Raw genomic sequence first — 15991 nt, 5'->3', positions numbered from 1 at the left:
CTCGATATTTTTTAAAACATATTCTTATAAAAAAGAAAGAGCGTAGCTGCTCTTGTGTCTTCAGATCGAAATATCAATTCCTCTTACTAATCGCTACAAGTTTCTTTCATGTTAGTCAGGGGAATTGGCGTTAGATCACGACAAAAATTACTTAACTGATGATTTTCGTTATTCTCATCACCTGCCGTTTTGGTAATGAACTAATATGTTAAAGAGAAATCAAATGTTGATCAATCTTGGGAATTAAAGAATGGAACAATATTCCAGACTATCAACCGAAAGGTAATTAAAGACGCCGCAGTTAAGTTATGAAAAGCTATGGATCCCACAAATCGCTAAATTCTAATAAGATTTCCGGGTGTTTATACAAAAACACACGATAAGAAATGTAGAACGACAATAACTGAAAAGATAATCGTGTTGTGGTCTTTGCTGAAGTATAATAATCAATTTGTACTTAAAAAGTAGGAAAATTTCAGAGCCTTTTTTGGTGGGATTGTGTGCAGTTGATTTCTTCTGAACAATAAACAAGATTGTAAATAAGAGTGTTTATGACATCACGGCGTTAGGCAGGCACTCCTTTGGAGGAAATGGGGTTATGTGAAAAGCGCTTTCTGTCGCATTTTGGCGCGCCGCAGGCGTTAGCCATTTAAAGATTTTAGAGTGGTTAGCGTATGTCATGGCTGGGATTTGAAAAATCCCACCACGAACACCGTCAAAACACTTGAGGCCTGCTGAGTGTAGCATGAAAATCTCTTCAAACGGCGAGAATAATCTCACGAATTCTGTGAAAATCCTTCGCATGAATAAACAAGACACCTAAGTGACACTTAACAAATATATCAACAAGACGCTTTGCTTGTAGAATAAGCCCGTCTTTAGAAAAACACGGCGCACTCGCTTGAAAATCGAAGCAAACCGTTCTGGTTTTGATTACGACAAGAGAGCATCAGGGCGGGCAGAGGGTGTGACGCAGTCAAGGGCTAAGTGCTGTAACATAAAACGAGGATAACTTGAAGTGATTTTGTTCCGAAATTCCTTCCACGCCTGGAGATAAAATATCTGTTTTATTGAAGTGAATGGTTTACTCTCAGACAGGACACATCATTAGGACCACACAACAAAGGCACTACTCACTAAACGGCTACTAACTATCGTCTTAAATAACAATTTGACACCGCCAGACATAAGTGATTTAATCGCGCGCTGATTGGTCAATCGAGGTGTCACGTTACGCGAGCTGTAAAATCCTTTGAAAGGCCAATTTCCTGGTATGGGAAACGTAACAAGACACTGGAAAAGCCACACCGCTTGGCTAACACCGAACGTTCTGGGACAGAGCGCGGTTCATAAGGTTATCGCTGAACTATTATAAATGAAAAAGCAATTACGCTGATCAGTAAATTGAAGGCAGATTGGTCACAAGTTTGACAAGAGCCAGGCAAACTGAACAGGCGATCACCGTGCGCGCGTGTATAAAAGCGGTTGGCGAGAAGTGTGTACAGTTATTTTGCAGAACCATGGCGTATCAGCCTTTTGAAGCACCAGCACTAGAGTCGTACGCTCACTCTCCTGTAGGATCAGCCTGCAGTTCTAGTGGATCAGAAACAAGCTTGAGCCCAACACCATCGCCACAAGCCCTGTATTACCCTGCAGGGCGAAGAGTCACACTCTCTTATCAGAATCACTGTCAGTCGTATATGAAAAGACTCTACACAAACAGCAGAGAGAGATGGCGACAACAGCATGTTAACCTGGCGTTTGGCGAGCTTAGAAAACTTCTGCCTACTTATCCGCCCGAGAGGAAACTCTCAAAAAACGAGATCCTTAGACTAGCGATGAAGTACATCGGATTTCTGGACAATTTGCTCAAAGACATGGGCGATGAGACTGAGCCGCAGAACAAAGATTCACGCCACGATGCTTCCGATCCAAAGTTTAAGGAGGAAAAACATGAAATCGAAAAATTGCCCTGCGAAGGGCACACGAACTACTGCCGTTCATCGATGGACGAAATGGACACAAATAAACACGACTCAAGCACTGTGTCGATATTTGATTCGTCTTAGACTTGTGAGAAGATACCTAAATATATACCACGAACAGACATGTCACATTTCCCGTGTTAATATCGCGGTCTGATATTAAATGATATCAATATGATATCTCACGGAGTAGCAACGACATGCAATACTTTGACAAAACGAGATCAAGACATTTTGTAACTGAACTGGGACAGTAAATACTGTAGTTATTTCTATAATGCTGCTCTCTGTAATCGTGTTTACTGTTATGCTTAACTTGTGTAAATAGGTTTTCATTCATGCTGTGTTTTTTGCTGGTTTGTTTATTTAAGAACTAAAATGTCTCTCCTGTGTAATAAGTAACGATGTTGAACCTTTTAAAAGTATTATGTTTATCTGTCCAAAGATTTGCCATCTAAAGACAGTGAACGGTGTAATTAATAAACACTTTCTCTGATCAAGATCTTGTCATTTTGTGTTATCACCAGCCTAAATTCCGTTCCTGTTTTAGTCATTTTTGTGATTTTGTGTAAATACAAACACAAAATCTGATCTAGCGGAGGTGTTAATCAAATTTTCACACGCAACGCGAAGGCGCGAGGATGTTACAACTACTGGATCAAACAAACAGGGCTGACACACAAACCGGGGGAAAATTCGAACCGCTATCACAAACAAAGAATTCTGTTTTGCCTATTTTCGTGCCGCTGGGAGATCGGCTACGATTGAAAACATCAACCTACTTCATTCAAGTGTAATGTTTCTGTCTAATTCGGAGATTGCAAAGCTGATAAACAGAGTAACATTAAATTAATGAGGGATCAAAGACGACATATCTGAGAGAGAAAAGATCACTTTGACAGGAAGGTCGCCAAAGCACGGCAATGCGTTGTAAAAACAGCACTAGGAATGATCGATATATGGGCTGTTTAGCTTAACTGTTGTAGATAAAACTCACAAATTTGCATCTAGATTGCCTCTTTACTTTCCCGGAAATTGTCCAACATTTTTTCATTTGCCCACACCTAATTTTTTTCCTACAAAACCTCCCCTACAGAGAATTTGAATTTATTAGTAAACTTTTCATCTTGTAAAATTGGATCACTTTGCAATTTAGCCTGTCTAAAATGTCTTTGTTTGTACATTCTCGTCTGGGTAAACATCACGAGATATTTGTACAACCAGGCTGTAAAAGACCGTATCGACTTTGGCTTGGAGTTGTAAAATTCTAGGAACTATATCTTTTGCAATCAGTCGTTTTCGATCAATTTAATAGGGTACAATAACTCGAACAAATAGATGTTACTTCTATTTTGAAAACTATGCAACTAAAAATAACCAAGTTGAAATATCCACAACAGAAAGTGATTTCAAAACAAACAGTCAACTTGTTGTATTTGTAAATCTTTGCGAATAAAAAGGAAGGCTCTAGGAAGGAAACCAGCAGGATTTGACAAATGAAACTTTACGACGCGAAAGAAAAAACCTTCAGCTATCATCCTTAAAGGAAACGGAAATGGTTGCGATTAACCTTTGGGGTAGTGTTAAATTCCCACTAATAACTTTACAATAACAAACGACTGGAATTTGAAAACCTTTCTGAATGTCTAATACAAACAAACAAGAGTGAATTATTATCACATGTGAGATGTACGAGCCGCCGGAGGCGAATTAGTGCGTGCTTGAATTTGACTCGTGTGCCAAATGAAGAGGATAGTGTTGACAACAAAGTAAAATGTTGATAAATGAAGAGCACTGCTTGCCATTAACAGCTGGGAATGATTTTAAGAGCAAACTTGAGTAAAATATTCCAATCCTCCAAAAAAAAAAAGCCACAACAACAACAAAATGCGCTCAAAATTGAGAAAATCTACCTCTTGCGAATGTTTAACTTTTCATCATCCGTTAACTAAAAGATACCACTGAAGATTCTTACGGGATGAAAAATCTTCGCAAAACCGTGAGAAAAGATTACCACGATAGACTCGTTCACTTTTAGGTCACACAGCGTAGGTTACAAGAGCATTAAGAACCTCATCCTTCTCTTTAAAACAAAGATCTGAATTTTGAAGTACATTTACTCATAGATGTAAGATGAATTTTCAGCTATTTTCCCAAAGTTCAACCCTAAATCAGCTCTGATTCACCTTACGGAAACGTTATATTTCTATCAATGATAGTTTGGTGAACCAAAACAATACGAGTTTTCCTACATGTGTTTTTGTCACCATCCAATGGCAACTAAAGTAATCCACCGCTTTTCCGTGGAAACAAAAATGTAGAGACAAGTTTTACACAGCACAAAACTGGAAAGATATTCTAAATGAAGTACACAGTCAAGTCAGGAGTCTTCAAAACTAGCTAAAACTTGAGAAATCTTTTAAAGCCTCAATTTAAAAAGTTTATGGACATTATATATTTTAAGGCAGACAGGGTGGAACTTTGAAGTAATTTGCCGATTTTTTCATCTCAGAGTTTATCCGGCTCTTATAATGCGCACTCATTTCCTAAGAATAACAAACACAAGAAAGTTTTTTTGTTTAACAAAAGGCTTATACTTTGCACACAATAACCACCCGACAAAAGAAAATAACATTTGCCCCACTCACATAGTTAAAATAAAAGATAAGCAACGGAAATTACTGCTATTATAAAGGATTAAAAGATGAGAACCGTTTTTGAGCGCGGCCGAACAGAACAGACAACTAAAACAGCTGCTTTAGAGTCGCTTTTGCTTACTTCATTGTTTCTCTGAACACATAACTGACCATAAGTGAAAGAAACTTTGACAGTGTTATCGTCTGTTTTACGACCACACGTTTTGCATGTCTGGAGAATATGGAAAAGACATTGTTAGGAAATTTACTCAGTCGATAAAACACAAGACTGACCAGTTGTAAATTATTTGGCAAGCGCACACAAGTGTGTTTTTGTTTGATCAACTAACACTTCTTTTTGAGCACGCGACTAATTTGGTATTTTTGTATTCATTGGCCCTTTATTCAACTCTGTTTCCTTTGTAATTTTGGAAACAATTGTTTCAGGTCTAGACATTTATTCTCTGCTACTTCCCTCGGTAAAATGATCGAGTTCCTTTCATCGTCAGCCAAAAAGGAAGTTACCCACGCGAAATGTGTTATCTCTTGTTGTCTACAAAATTGGAACGATAGAAGTTAATATGCCTCTTATTTCATCAGGTCGTTTGGGTTCAAGGGCAGAATGTGCGGAAACTACAGTGGAAATTGTGACAAAGAATAAATGTTGCCAAACCACGCGCCGACAACTTACCGAATACTAAAGAAACTCCGGGCACGAAATTGCGCCGCGCGGCGCGTGTCACGCGAGTGCGTCTCTTGCCAAACACGTGACCGCGCGCAACTACAAGAACCAGAGAAGTTACTCAAGTATTATTTTTAGCCGGGGGGGGGACGGGAGTAAACACACCGGGAAGGGGTAGCTTTCTCAGACTGTAGGCAGATACAAGTCAGGGATTTAACAAGTGGAAGCGTAAAAAAAGGTTATGAAAAACTGTCATTTTGGCATCTTAAACAGGCCGTTCAAAATATCGCGAACAAGCGCACGCACCTTACGGCTGAGGAGTCATTGAACCAATACAAGTCATGTAAGGGTCACTCGAACGAAAATAAAGTTTGGAGAGGGGATACGATATTTCTACTTTAAATATATGGGGAGTATTATTTCCTATGGGAGTGTATGAAAGGTTTATTTTCCTTTCAAAAATCGTATGTAAAAGTGAAAGAGTTTAGACTTCGTAGCGGCAGAGCCTTCTGGCATAAAACTTTGTGAAGTAACCATCCCCCCACCCCTCGTCCCGGGGGCAATTTCAACTGCTGTATTCAAGTAATCATTGAGTAGCAAAAGAAAAAAACACCATTTGCTCAAATTTGAGTGATTACCAACACAGTTCTTTCACACCACGTTATTTGGAATAATCGTAACAGTAAGCATACGGAGTCCGTCAGGGGGACCCAACGACCGTTTCCTTTTAAACGCTGTTTTAGGCTATCTGGAGTACTTTTAAAGCTCTGTAGGTTAATTTTAGGTTGCGCTAAAAAATTTATCTGTTCGGTTATTCTAGGGGAACTTAAGTATTCTCGAATTTATCAGGGCTTTTTGTCCATTTCCCGAAAACCTTAGGTATTATCGCCTTTCCGAAAATGATAGCCGACCTTTTTTCGGTACCCAAAACGACATTTTTAACAATCCGAAAACAACAGACATTAAATTTCTCATCTCAGGAAAGTTCGAGGTGACAATTCTCTTCAGAAAATCAGAGGGGATTAAAGGCCTTCCGAACAGATAATTTACCGAAACGATTCGTTGAGTGCCCTGGTCCGTCACCTTGACGAACAACTGTGCAGATTGTTTCACCAATGTACAAAGTTATCGCTGCTGATCAAAAATCCTCAGTTACTTTACTATCAGGTATATTTGCATGGTGCGTACAATTTTTTGAATGGGAAATTGTTAAATTAGTCAGTGGTATTTTTTCCGGCGTTGAGCAGTTTATATAACAGGATGACTGTTATCTCTTGGGTATCACTTTTAAAGCCGTCACCGCAAAAGTATTTCTCATTAGCGCAATAATCGGCAATTACTTTAAAGAATTGATCAGTTTGTTAGTTAAAGGTAATAGCTTTTACACCTTTCCTTTCCAGTCATACGTGTGTGGGCTGAAAAACAATCTAAAACGCCCGCAAAGTCAACTAAAAATATACAAAATGAATTTCAAAATACTGTCGTTTTTCTGTTGAAGTTCCATTGATAAAAGAAGCTTATTATCAGTTCAAAATCTCTTTGGACTATAGCTTAGTGAAATCAATGTGTTTAAGTGGTTTTCAGTACGTTCAATACGTGATTTATTTCCCTACCCCATTAAAAGATAAAAATCTTGCAGCTATGTCGGGTTACGCGCTTTTATGTTCAGAGTTCTTCCTAAATAAATATTTGCATTATTTTACAAGAGTCGTATTAACGGTAATAAAACTTGTTTACACAAGCAAATCACTATTGAAGTTGGATACTTTACTTTGAGGAACAAGGTGTGGTGATCAACAACATGCACTATCAATACGTTGTCAAGGAGACGGGTTACAAAAACAACAAAGATCATCAACTAAGGGATATTTTCTTGATGTACTACCAAGTTCTCAGATCTGACATTAAAAGAAACCTTGAAATTGTTAAGGAGAATTGAACTTTTAAGCTTTTGACTCGAGCAAGACAAAGACTAAGACCTTTAGGTTGTCAAAAGTGCATCTCCTTATTTGTGTCGTCACGCAATGCGAAGAAAACCATCTTAAGTAACGATCGTTACTAAATAGAAGTTTCAGAGTCGATGCTGTAGTAACATTTATTATGTTTAAAACTTAGGTGATTCAAACTTTTACCAGCTACAAATGACTTCTATACAACGCACAGAACATTCCTGTGCCACTGATTTCAAGCGCAAATAAAAACAGTCTTCTTTCTCGTCAGATACACACGAGCTTCGCTATTTCTACACCAGCAAATGGAGTGTAAAAAATATATTGTCTCTTGAGCTCTAAATTCGTGCAAACTAAAGTGATTGTGATACATAAAATCTATCTTGTTATATGACCATCAGGTTTCCAGACAGGAACAAATGACATCGGATTGTTTCTATTCCTCGCGTAAGGAACAGTTTGGAATTGCTTTGTATCGATGCATTCGGTGCAAGCTTTCTTTCTTCTCTTTTTTCAGGATGATTTTCCAGAGTTTTGTCAACTGATACCTTGTTACTACAATGTCAAAGTTGAGCGGGTTGAATATAAACAGAAATCGTTCAAACCAGCAGGCCAGTCTTCTATATCAGGATTTATACAGTTTCAATCCAATACTTCAAGAAAACAGGACAATTGTTGCTGAAATTTGTAGCGCGCATATCCATGAAGAGTTGAACATCACTCCTAGCACACAACTAAAAGTTACTTGTCACACAGTGGAACAAGGGCCTTTTGGTCGCAATCCTGTTGTTTAGCAAGACGTGTCGTTATGACGATAAGCTGACGTAATAGCTTGTGGTGTACGAGTAGTTATCTGATTGGCTTACAGGACTCGGCAACTCTTCGGGTGTTTTCACGAGGATTTACGAAAAAAACGGCGCTTGTTCCCTGGACTGCTTTACTTACAAATCTTCCAGCTCTGCCTTAGTGTCATCTTCGTTTGTCTTTCATGGCTTTTTTGCTTGCTTCCCGTCGCCTTTTATTGATGGGATTTCGTGGATCAAATATTTCAAACGTGTCTTCGTCTTCGATGTAAGCATCCCTGGCCAGTTTTTGTTGAGTTTCGCATCGCAGAGAGTGAGTCATCCTGAAGAAAAAGAACACAATCAACAGTTACAGCAAATGTGATAACATCTAACCAATCACAAGCGGCTTCACGAACCAATCATATCGCGACAAAACTGACCAATCAGATCACGCTACAATCAGAAACCAAACAATACCACCTGACAAACTGTTTCTAACTTAACAGTGAGTCAGATATCTAGAGGCCCAGAGTTTTCTTTTAGCCTGAAAATTTTAAGACCTGGAAAGCACAGGAAATATATTGTCTCCGTCCCCACTGGAGCTGGAAAAGGAAAAGGAAATAGACAACAAAAGGAGCTCGTTCATTTCACTCCTTTCGCCAACGCCAACCTGAGCGAACATGGCTCAGATTTCGAAATACTGAATGACAATCCCGGATTCAAACTATTCACTACGTAAATGCAAATTCTTCCTTCATCTCCCCTGTCCTACAATTAATCATAACTTGGCTGGAGGCTAACTCGAAAACGGTTCATTCAGCCTCCAGTCTCACTGAAACAAGATTACAATAGTCACCTTATATGTAATATGCGACGTATATCAGAAACGCGTATACTAAAAAATGTAAAATATTCATATTTGTATTGAGGAAATACAGATGTTGCTGTTGTTGTTGTTGCGTCGCGGACCAACAATCTTCAAAAAAGGTCAGTTTTGTGTCTTGGTCTTTCCGAATCCTAAGTAACGATCCTTGTGTATTTTCGGCAGCTATTTTCGGCTTATTCCAACGTCTTTGTTGTTGTTGTTGTTGTTGTTGTTATTGTTGCTGTGTTGTTTACCTGAGACAATTATCATTTTGAGGATCTTTTTGCCTTCAAAGTGATAATTTTGTAGATAAGTTACATGACATTAATATTTTGTGACATGGTTTCTTGTTTCTTACCATCCTGTGTCATCATCTTCGTTTTCTGCTTCGTTATCATCGATTTCTTCTTCCTCAATTTCCTCAGACCCATTCAGTTTGGTTTGAAAAGACGCCAACAGCGCGAGGGTCTGCATGAAAGAAAAATAAGAAGCAAATAACACTGCTGACTGGAACTAATACCAAAAAACGAACAAACTAAACAGTGAATCAAGGCCTTTATGAAGCACAAACGTATTTGTACATAATCATTTTGTAGGCAGTAAGAACTTCACTCTGTTGATCATATTGTAGGACATGTAAGAATTTTATTGTAGCTGGAATATTGTACTGTAAGTACAACGTATTTTAAGTATTGCGAGGAACGGTATGTTCTGCAAGTCATGTAAGTACTTATTGTAGGTAGAGTACTGTATTGTTAGTAGTAGTGTAAGTAGCCGGTAATGGAAGTAATTGTATTTTCTGCGAGTAATGCCAGTAACCAATTGTAAGTAGAGTGTTGTATTGCCAGCGTAAGTTTAACAAACTGACGTCAGTTTTTCATGCGTCTGTCCTGTTATTGATCATAAATTTCGTCATAACATTGTCAAAGTAGCTGTGGATCCACGAGGCGATAGCCGACTGGATACGCAGACTACTTTGACAATGTTATGACGAAATTCATTAGCTTTCATTGTCAATAACAGGACAGACGCATTAAAACTAACTTCAATTTGTTTTTTACGATAACAGTTCGTTCTCACTCGTTGACACATCGAATGAATTATACATTCATGTGTCTGTCCGCTTATTGACAATACAGATTTGCCAATGAGCGCGCAAGAAATTCTGCAGTTATCGTAAAAAAACCCTATTGTATGTGTCGGATGGTGGCTAACGTAAGCGTTGTGTTACGGTCACGCGCGGTTATATGGAAAGCATTACGTGACAAGACAAGAACCATTGTCTACCTGTTCATCTCTCCCTTCTCCTTTTCTCTTTTGACTCGTTTTCTTCTTCTCAAGATAAATCTTTTGTTCAGCATGAAATGCGGCCAGGACATCGGATTCTTTTGACTCTGGTCATCAACAAAAAAAGAAAGAATAAGAAACAAAAATTACAAAGTGCAATGCTCTTTCCCAGCGGAAGAACTTCTTTCTCAGTAACCTGCTTCAAGGTAAATGATTTGGCCCTGTAAGATGAAAGTAGTTTATATATTCTGACAAAACCACAAAACCACCATTGAAATGGAGTAAGCTGTCACAGCACACAAAACTCAGTTTTTGTACCTCAAATAGCATGAAATTTGCGTTCAAAAACTGCTATAGATGACATGGATTTTTGATTTGATTTATTTCTGTTTGCGTTTCTTTCACTTGGTTTTGTTCTGTTTTTATTTTCTTTTTTGCTCTTATTTGGGTACTGCCTTATATCAATTCCTACGTCACAAACCACAAATTTCCTCATTTTTTTATTGGCTACTTTTGTCGGTTACTCTTTGCAAGAGCAATTACGAAATAAAGTTCTAAAACAGAAATTATGAAAAAGAAAAATGAAAAAGTCAACTGCACTGGCCGGGAATCGAACCCGGGCCTCCCGCGTGGCAGGCGAGAATTCTACCACTGAACCACCAGTGCTCAACTTACATACATCATGATCTGAACAGTAGCCATATTTATGACGGACACATGTAACAATAGGTTCCTTTTTTGAGTGTTCCAGACTTTCTATATCTCATATTTCACCACACAAATTGGATTCCAATAGGGCAAAAGGCCGTACATTTCACGTTTGTCAATACGGACGCGAATGCAGAAAGACCTGACGCTTTCTCTTCAAAAATCAACTGTCAGTGGACGCTAAGGTGAAAGTCGTTGTAGAATAAATTTAATAGTCACAGTCAAAGCCCAATATTTCAATATTGACCGGCTTCGACTGCGGCTGTCAAATTTATTCTAAAACGGCTTAAGCGGCCCAGTATAAAACAAACAAAAACAGCCTGATTAAATAAACCAAAAGAGAAATGAAAAGTGTATTTCGTTTGCAGAGTTTTGCCAGAATTTACCGAAACATAAAGAGTAGAAAAGAACATTCAAAGAAAAATCTTTTTGATCAAAATGTAAATTTTTGTGTTTTTGTAATATTCGCCACGTTATTTTATTTTATCTAATTTTTTTTTTTTGGGGGAGGGGGGGGGGGCTTCAAGTTAAATTCTATTTTGATATCTCGTTGGTTTTTCAAACTTAAAGAGAATATCAAATGACCAACCACAAAACGTAGAATTTACAAATTCTCCAACAATTTGAGAAAAAAAAAAAAACTACCAACATAAAGATGTCACTCAACATGAATCACATAGTTCATCCACTAACTAGACCGCAAGGTGAGATAAACTGTAAAATTGCTAGTTTGAAGCGACCTAGAATGAAATTTCTCCTGTCCTTATGAGCTCTGATCCTCTCCAACGCAGTGTTACAAACTCTTCCATGGGAGGGGGGTGGGTGGACGGGGGTACTCCCAGAAAAGTTGGGCAGGAGTAGGCGGCCCGCTTCCCAAAACCCTTACCCTATTTATGACCAAAATCTGCGATTTTCACTACCCTATCTATGACCTGGCCAAAAATTCAATACCTTATTTATGACCTTTGCGGCTGGCACAGTTACCCTAAACATAAGTTATGGAGGGCTTTTGTTGACGGTGTTATTGATAATGATGAAAAAGTAGCTTCGTCTAAGAAACATACCCAATTCAAGACTAGAGTGCTAAAACCATACCCTATTTAAGACCGAAATGGCCAAAATCGATACCCTATTTATGACCAAAACGGCTTAAAAACCCTACCCTTTGGGGTTGCACATACCTATATAGCCCATATAAGGGAGTACCCCCCCCCCCCCCCCAGGGAAACTCTATTTGCATGTCATTTTTATGTGTATACACCCTTGCTTTTTATTCTAAGTTTATATGTTTTATTAGGTCTTATTCGAACATCAGGCTGAAATTTGAGAAATTTTAAGAATAAAATGGGGGTTGAGATTTTGAAAAGAATACTAACTTTTTTGTGTTAAAAATAGGTAAAATAAAATACAGTACAATTATAAGCTCTTCACTAAACCGTATAAAATTCTTCCTTTCCCTAAATGGCAAAACAAGCCAAAAAAACAACAAAAACAGCGCTAGTCGTATGTTCGATACTGATAACATTTCTGCAAAAAGTCATGTGCGTCATATCAGGCTTTGACACCTACAGACTGGCCCCAAAATTACTTTAACACCATCCAGACACCAAATACATTCGAAAACAGAAATGTTGTAGTATAATCAAAGAATATTCACAAGAATATTTTCAGCCTAAAATCAGCAGAAAAATAAGAATATTCAGCCTTGCCTGATTCTTTTTAAAAAGGCGTGTAGTTTCCATGTTCCCCTTGCTTTGTTATAATGACACTTAAACACTCCTCAACCCTGTAACGTACTACTCAAACCGGTGCGTAAGCTGCCTATAATAAACTATTCTATTGCAAAAACAGCGTCACTAGCTTGAGGAACAAGTGACTTAGCTAGTAGTTCCACGCAACAGTGGAGACACGCGCGAGACGCGACGCGCGTTTCGTGCTCGTCTCGAGCTTCCTTGAGAAATAGTCCTCAAACCGTATTCAACTCTGTATTGATAAATTCAAATGGTTTTTACCCGAGGATGTCTTCTCTTTTTCGTCTTTCTTTGTTTTTGTCTCCATCATCTCTTGCTTAAGGCGTTTATATTCGGCACGGGCAGAAGGGATCTTGGATCCAGAATCTTCTTGCTGCTTGCTAAAGGAAAACAAATTGCAATGTCGCTCAGGCTTTATAATAGTCTAAGGAGCAAATAATACACTCATATCAAGACCTTATCACACAGAAGCCTTGTGGTTTGTCTAAGGACTACTGGCAACTAATTTGGCATACATTTTTATTTTTATTTTTTTAAATTTTCATTGTGATCTATAACATTATTTTGAGGTGCAAGAACACAAAAAAATGCACAGATGTTCACTGGATGGCTACAAATAATCTTATACTCAGGACCGGATTGTTTGAAAGCCGGTTAACGTTAACCCAGGATTAAAAGTTACGTGGGGTATTAATTTTTCTTGTGTAAAAATGTTTTTCACTGCTTTTGTTTTGTGTAGTTTGAGACTATTCAAACTCAAAGTTGAAGGACAAACAATATAAAGTGAAAACCTAATCGAGAAGTTACAAAAATGAAATTGTAAGTCTCGCTAATCCTGGGTATCTTAATCGGACTTTGAACAACCCGGCCCAGAGCTTCATCTATCATTGCAGACTGGCTGCAAATGAGTGAATGGATCTGCTGCTGATAATCCATAGCAATGTACCAAAGGTGCAGAGTTTAAGTCTTGTACCAGGAAGAGGGGAGATATGGGGGGAGGGGGGGGGGGATGGGGAGGGTTATGGAGTTAAACTGGGCGTTCACACATTTTCCATTTTTTGTCAGGGCAGGTAGCCAATCTTGTTGGGTTTCCTATATGCCCTCCTTTTTCTAGAACTCAACACTGTAAGTACAAGAGTATCTCACTGCAGGAGAGGGCGCACCAACATAACAGGACAAGGACAAGGCACTATTGAAGCCCTGTGTAGAGATGAAGAGGAGTTGGGCTGGCACAGAGATGTTGGTTAAGGACAGACAGGAATGGAGATCACTTGTTGCTGGTTTTAAGTGTTACACTAGCAAGTAAGCAATCAGGGCAGTTTGGTCTGCAGCAGCCTGCATGTAGATGCCTACTGTAGTCGAAACTCCGGTTGTGACCACCCCTTGTAAGCGACCACCTCTCCTCAGTGGCCAGTTTTCCAAAATAACAAAAGCTTCCAAGTCAAATCACTATATTTGGAACCTCTTGCAAGTGACCACCTCTTGTAAGCGACCGTGGCCACTTTTAGAACTAAAAGTTTCAAATTTTCTTTTGTTTTAAACCTCCCGTGAGTGACCACTTGGCAGATAATAGAGCGTAAATTGAATAGCAAGGCGTTGTAACCATATCGCATTCCCTGGTAGTACAAGAGACAGAAATTTCTCAATGGGAAGTACCAGATTTTTTCTTGAAAATTGACTTATAATATCAATAAAACAGTTCAAACATGGGTACATCTCTGCAGTTACCATTTACCAATTTGGCAAAATTTTGACCCTGGCTGGTTCACAAGCTAGGTTTGCAGGTAACTGTTAATCAAGTAGTTCCTCTCACATGCTAGGCCCAGGTAACAAGTGCAAATGAAGGGTCTGCTGTCCCTGATACAGGGCTCACCTTTAAAATAATCCCAAGAAGATTTTTCATAATCATACATTTCCATGTTACGTGGCAGTTTACATGAGAAATCTTAAAGTTGGCTAAGAAGCAGGTTCATACCATTGAAGAAGGGTTGACCCCGAAGGTGAGCCAAAATGATAAATCAACATTTTGGCTATTTTAATTTCACCTACAAGAGACAAGTCAAGACATATGTAGCATGCATGAACAGGAAAGGCCCAAGTTACCTCTCACTGAGCAGATATGTTTTTTTCATACACATGTTAACACTGTGTAAAAAATACTTGAGGGAGTGGGTGACTCTCATGGACAACTTTTCTACATTTAAAAAGGACCTAACCATGCCCTTCTTGAATTACAGCCTACCACATCTGTATCCATGGCAACAGCTCAAGAGGGTCCCAGCCCTGTGTGCTCAGTCTATTCTGCCAACCAATTAGTTCTCCTTTTTAAATCCCAAGCATTTCATATTTTTTTCAATCTCAACAAAACTTCAGAGAAAATAGAGGATATATGAACAGACTACAGTTGTTGTTTACTAACCTCATTGCAGATTGTTGTTTTCTTTTAATTTCATCGTCATCATTATCATCATCATCATTATCTGCCTTTCTTTTCATTAGTTTATTTCGCACATTATCTCGCATGTGTGAGTCAAAATCTTGTTCATCGATATTCTACAAATAAAATACAAATGTACACTTAGGAAATAATCCAGAGTTACTATTAACATGTCTAGAACTAGATTACTATGAAAGTGCAGCAAACCAATAAAGTTTTAATAAAAAAAAATTGGTAAAACTTGTTGAATTTGCTATTGAGTTGACTAAATAACAAATAGTGTGAAGAGAGTCACAAACTGGTATCAACTTGGTGACAGGTTCATTGCAACTATTTTAATTTGCACCCTCTTAAACCTGCAATGTAACCTTTTTTCCTTGATTAACCACCAGTGTTCTTTTTTCAAATTTCAAGCCTGTTTCTCTTGTCAATCTCAATGTCTCAAAAAACAAACAATTTTCCAGTTATCCTGAGTTGTTGTTGGGTCTACTGTATAACTTCAAAAAAGAATGAAATATGGAAGCTAGATCTATCTAAAGACAGTCCTGGGTCATATGACCTGACACTGAAAAGGGATTTGCTCATGTCAAACTGCAGCCACCCTCCCCTCTCTAATGCATACCTTCTCATCACTGTCATCATCTGAATCCACAGGCTTAGCTTTCTTCTTGTCCTAAACAGATATAAACAGATAACACATAGTGTCACTACATGGATGTGATTTTTATAATTTAACAACAGAGACCTTTTGATCCAGACCTGCCCACTGCAAAAACGTCCATCTGAAGTGCTGTACTAGCTACTAGGAAATCGAGAATTTGTGGTCATTGCTAAGAAAGACGCTTAGAATTGTCAGCAGGTTTCTTGTTTAAGGCATACATCTCTTTATAAATCAAATACATGTCA

At 38.4% G+C, this 15991-nt stretch overlaps 2 protein-coding genes and 1 non-coding gene across 3 annotated transcripts in view; 1 reads left to right on the top strand and 2 right to left on the bottom strand.

The window, feature by feature from the left end:
* The first annotated feature begins 1291 nt into the window (after nt 1-1291).
* Nucleotides 1292-2485, top strand: LOC110055643 (uncharacterized). Its single transcript, XM_020762021.2, has one exon. It carries the CDS (start codon nt 1521-1523, stop codon nt 2067-2069), a length of 549 nt encoding a protein of 182 aa, XP_020617680.1. The 5' UTR covers nt 1292-1520; the 3' UTR covers nt 2070-2485.
* Nucleotides 2486-7380: 4895 nt separating this feature from the next.
* LOC110055645 (spliceosome-associated protein CWC27 homolog) overlaps nt 7381-15991 on the bottom strand; it is a 33992-nt gene continuing 25381 nt past the window's right edge. The window contains exons 10-15 of the mRNA XM_020762023.2: nt 15708-15758; nt 15068-15201; nt 12910-13028; nt 10190-10296; nt 9261-9370; nt 7381-8378 (exon numbers count right to left, since the gene is read on the bottom strand). Coding sequence (XP_020617682.2) covers nt 8222-8378; nt 9261-9370; nt 10190-10296; nt 12910-13028; nt 15068-15201; nt 15708-15758 — 678 coding nt within the window. The 3' untranslated portion in view covers nt 7381-8221. The remainder of the gene's footprint in view (nt 8379-9260; nt 9371-10189; nt 10297-12909; nt 13029-15067; nt 15202-15707; nt 15759-15991) is intronic.
* Trnag-gcc (transfer RNA glycine (anticodon GCC)) lies at nt 10785-10855 on the bottom strand. Its single transcript has one exon. It is a non-coding gene; the product is annotated as a tRNA-Gly (tRNA).

The sequence above is a fragment of the Orbicella faveolata genome, unplaced genomic scaffold, assembly GCF_042242905.1.
Source record: "Orbicella faveolata isolate gen_17 unplaced genomic scaffold, um_ofav_v1 contig_14, whole genome shotgun sequence".
Classification (NCBI taxonomy): Eukaryota; Metazoa; Cnidaria; class Anthozoa; order Scleractinia; family Merulinidae; genus Orbicella; species Orbicella faveolata.
The sequence above is the reverse complement of the archived record's forward strand: the minus strand, read 5'-3'. Positions and strand labels throughout refer to the sequence as shown.

What these genes read in the sequence shown, in the direction of transcription:
- LOC110055643 (XM_020762021.2), top strand. Translation starts at nt 1,521, where the DNA reads ATGGCGTATCAGCCTTTTGAAGCACCAGCACTAGAGTCGTACGCTCAC.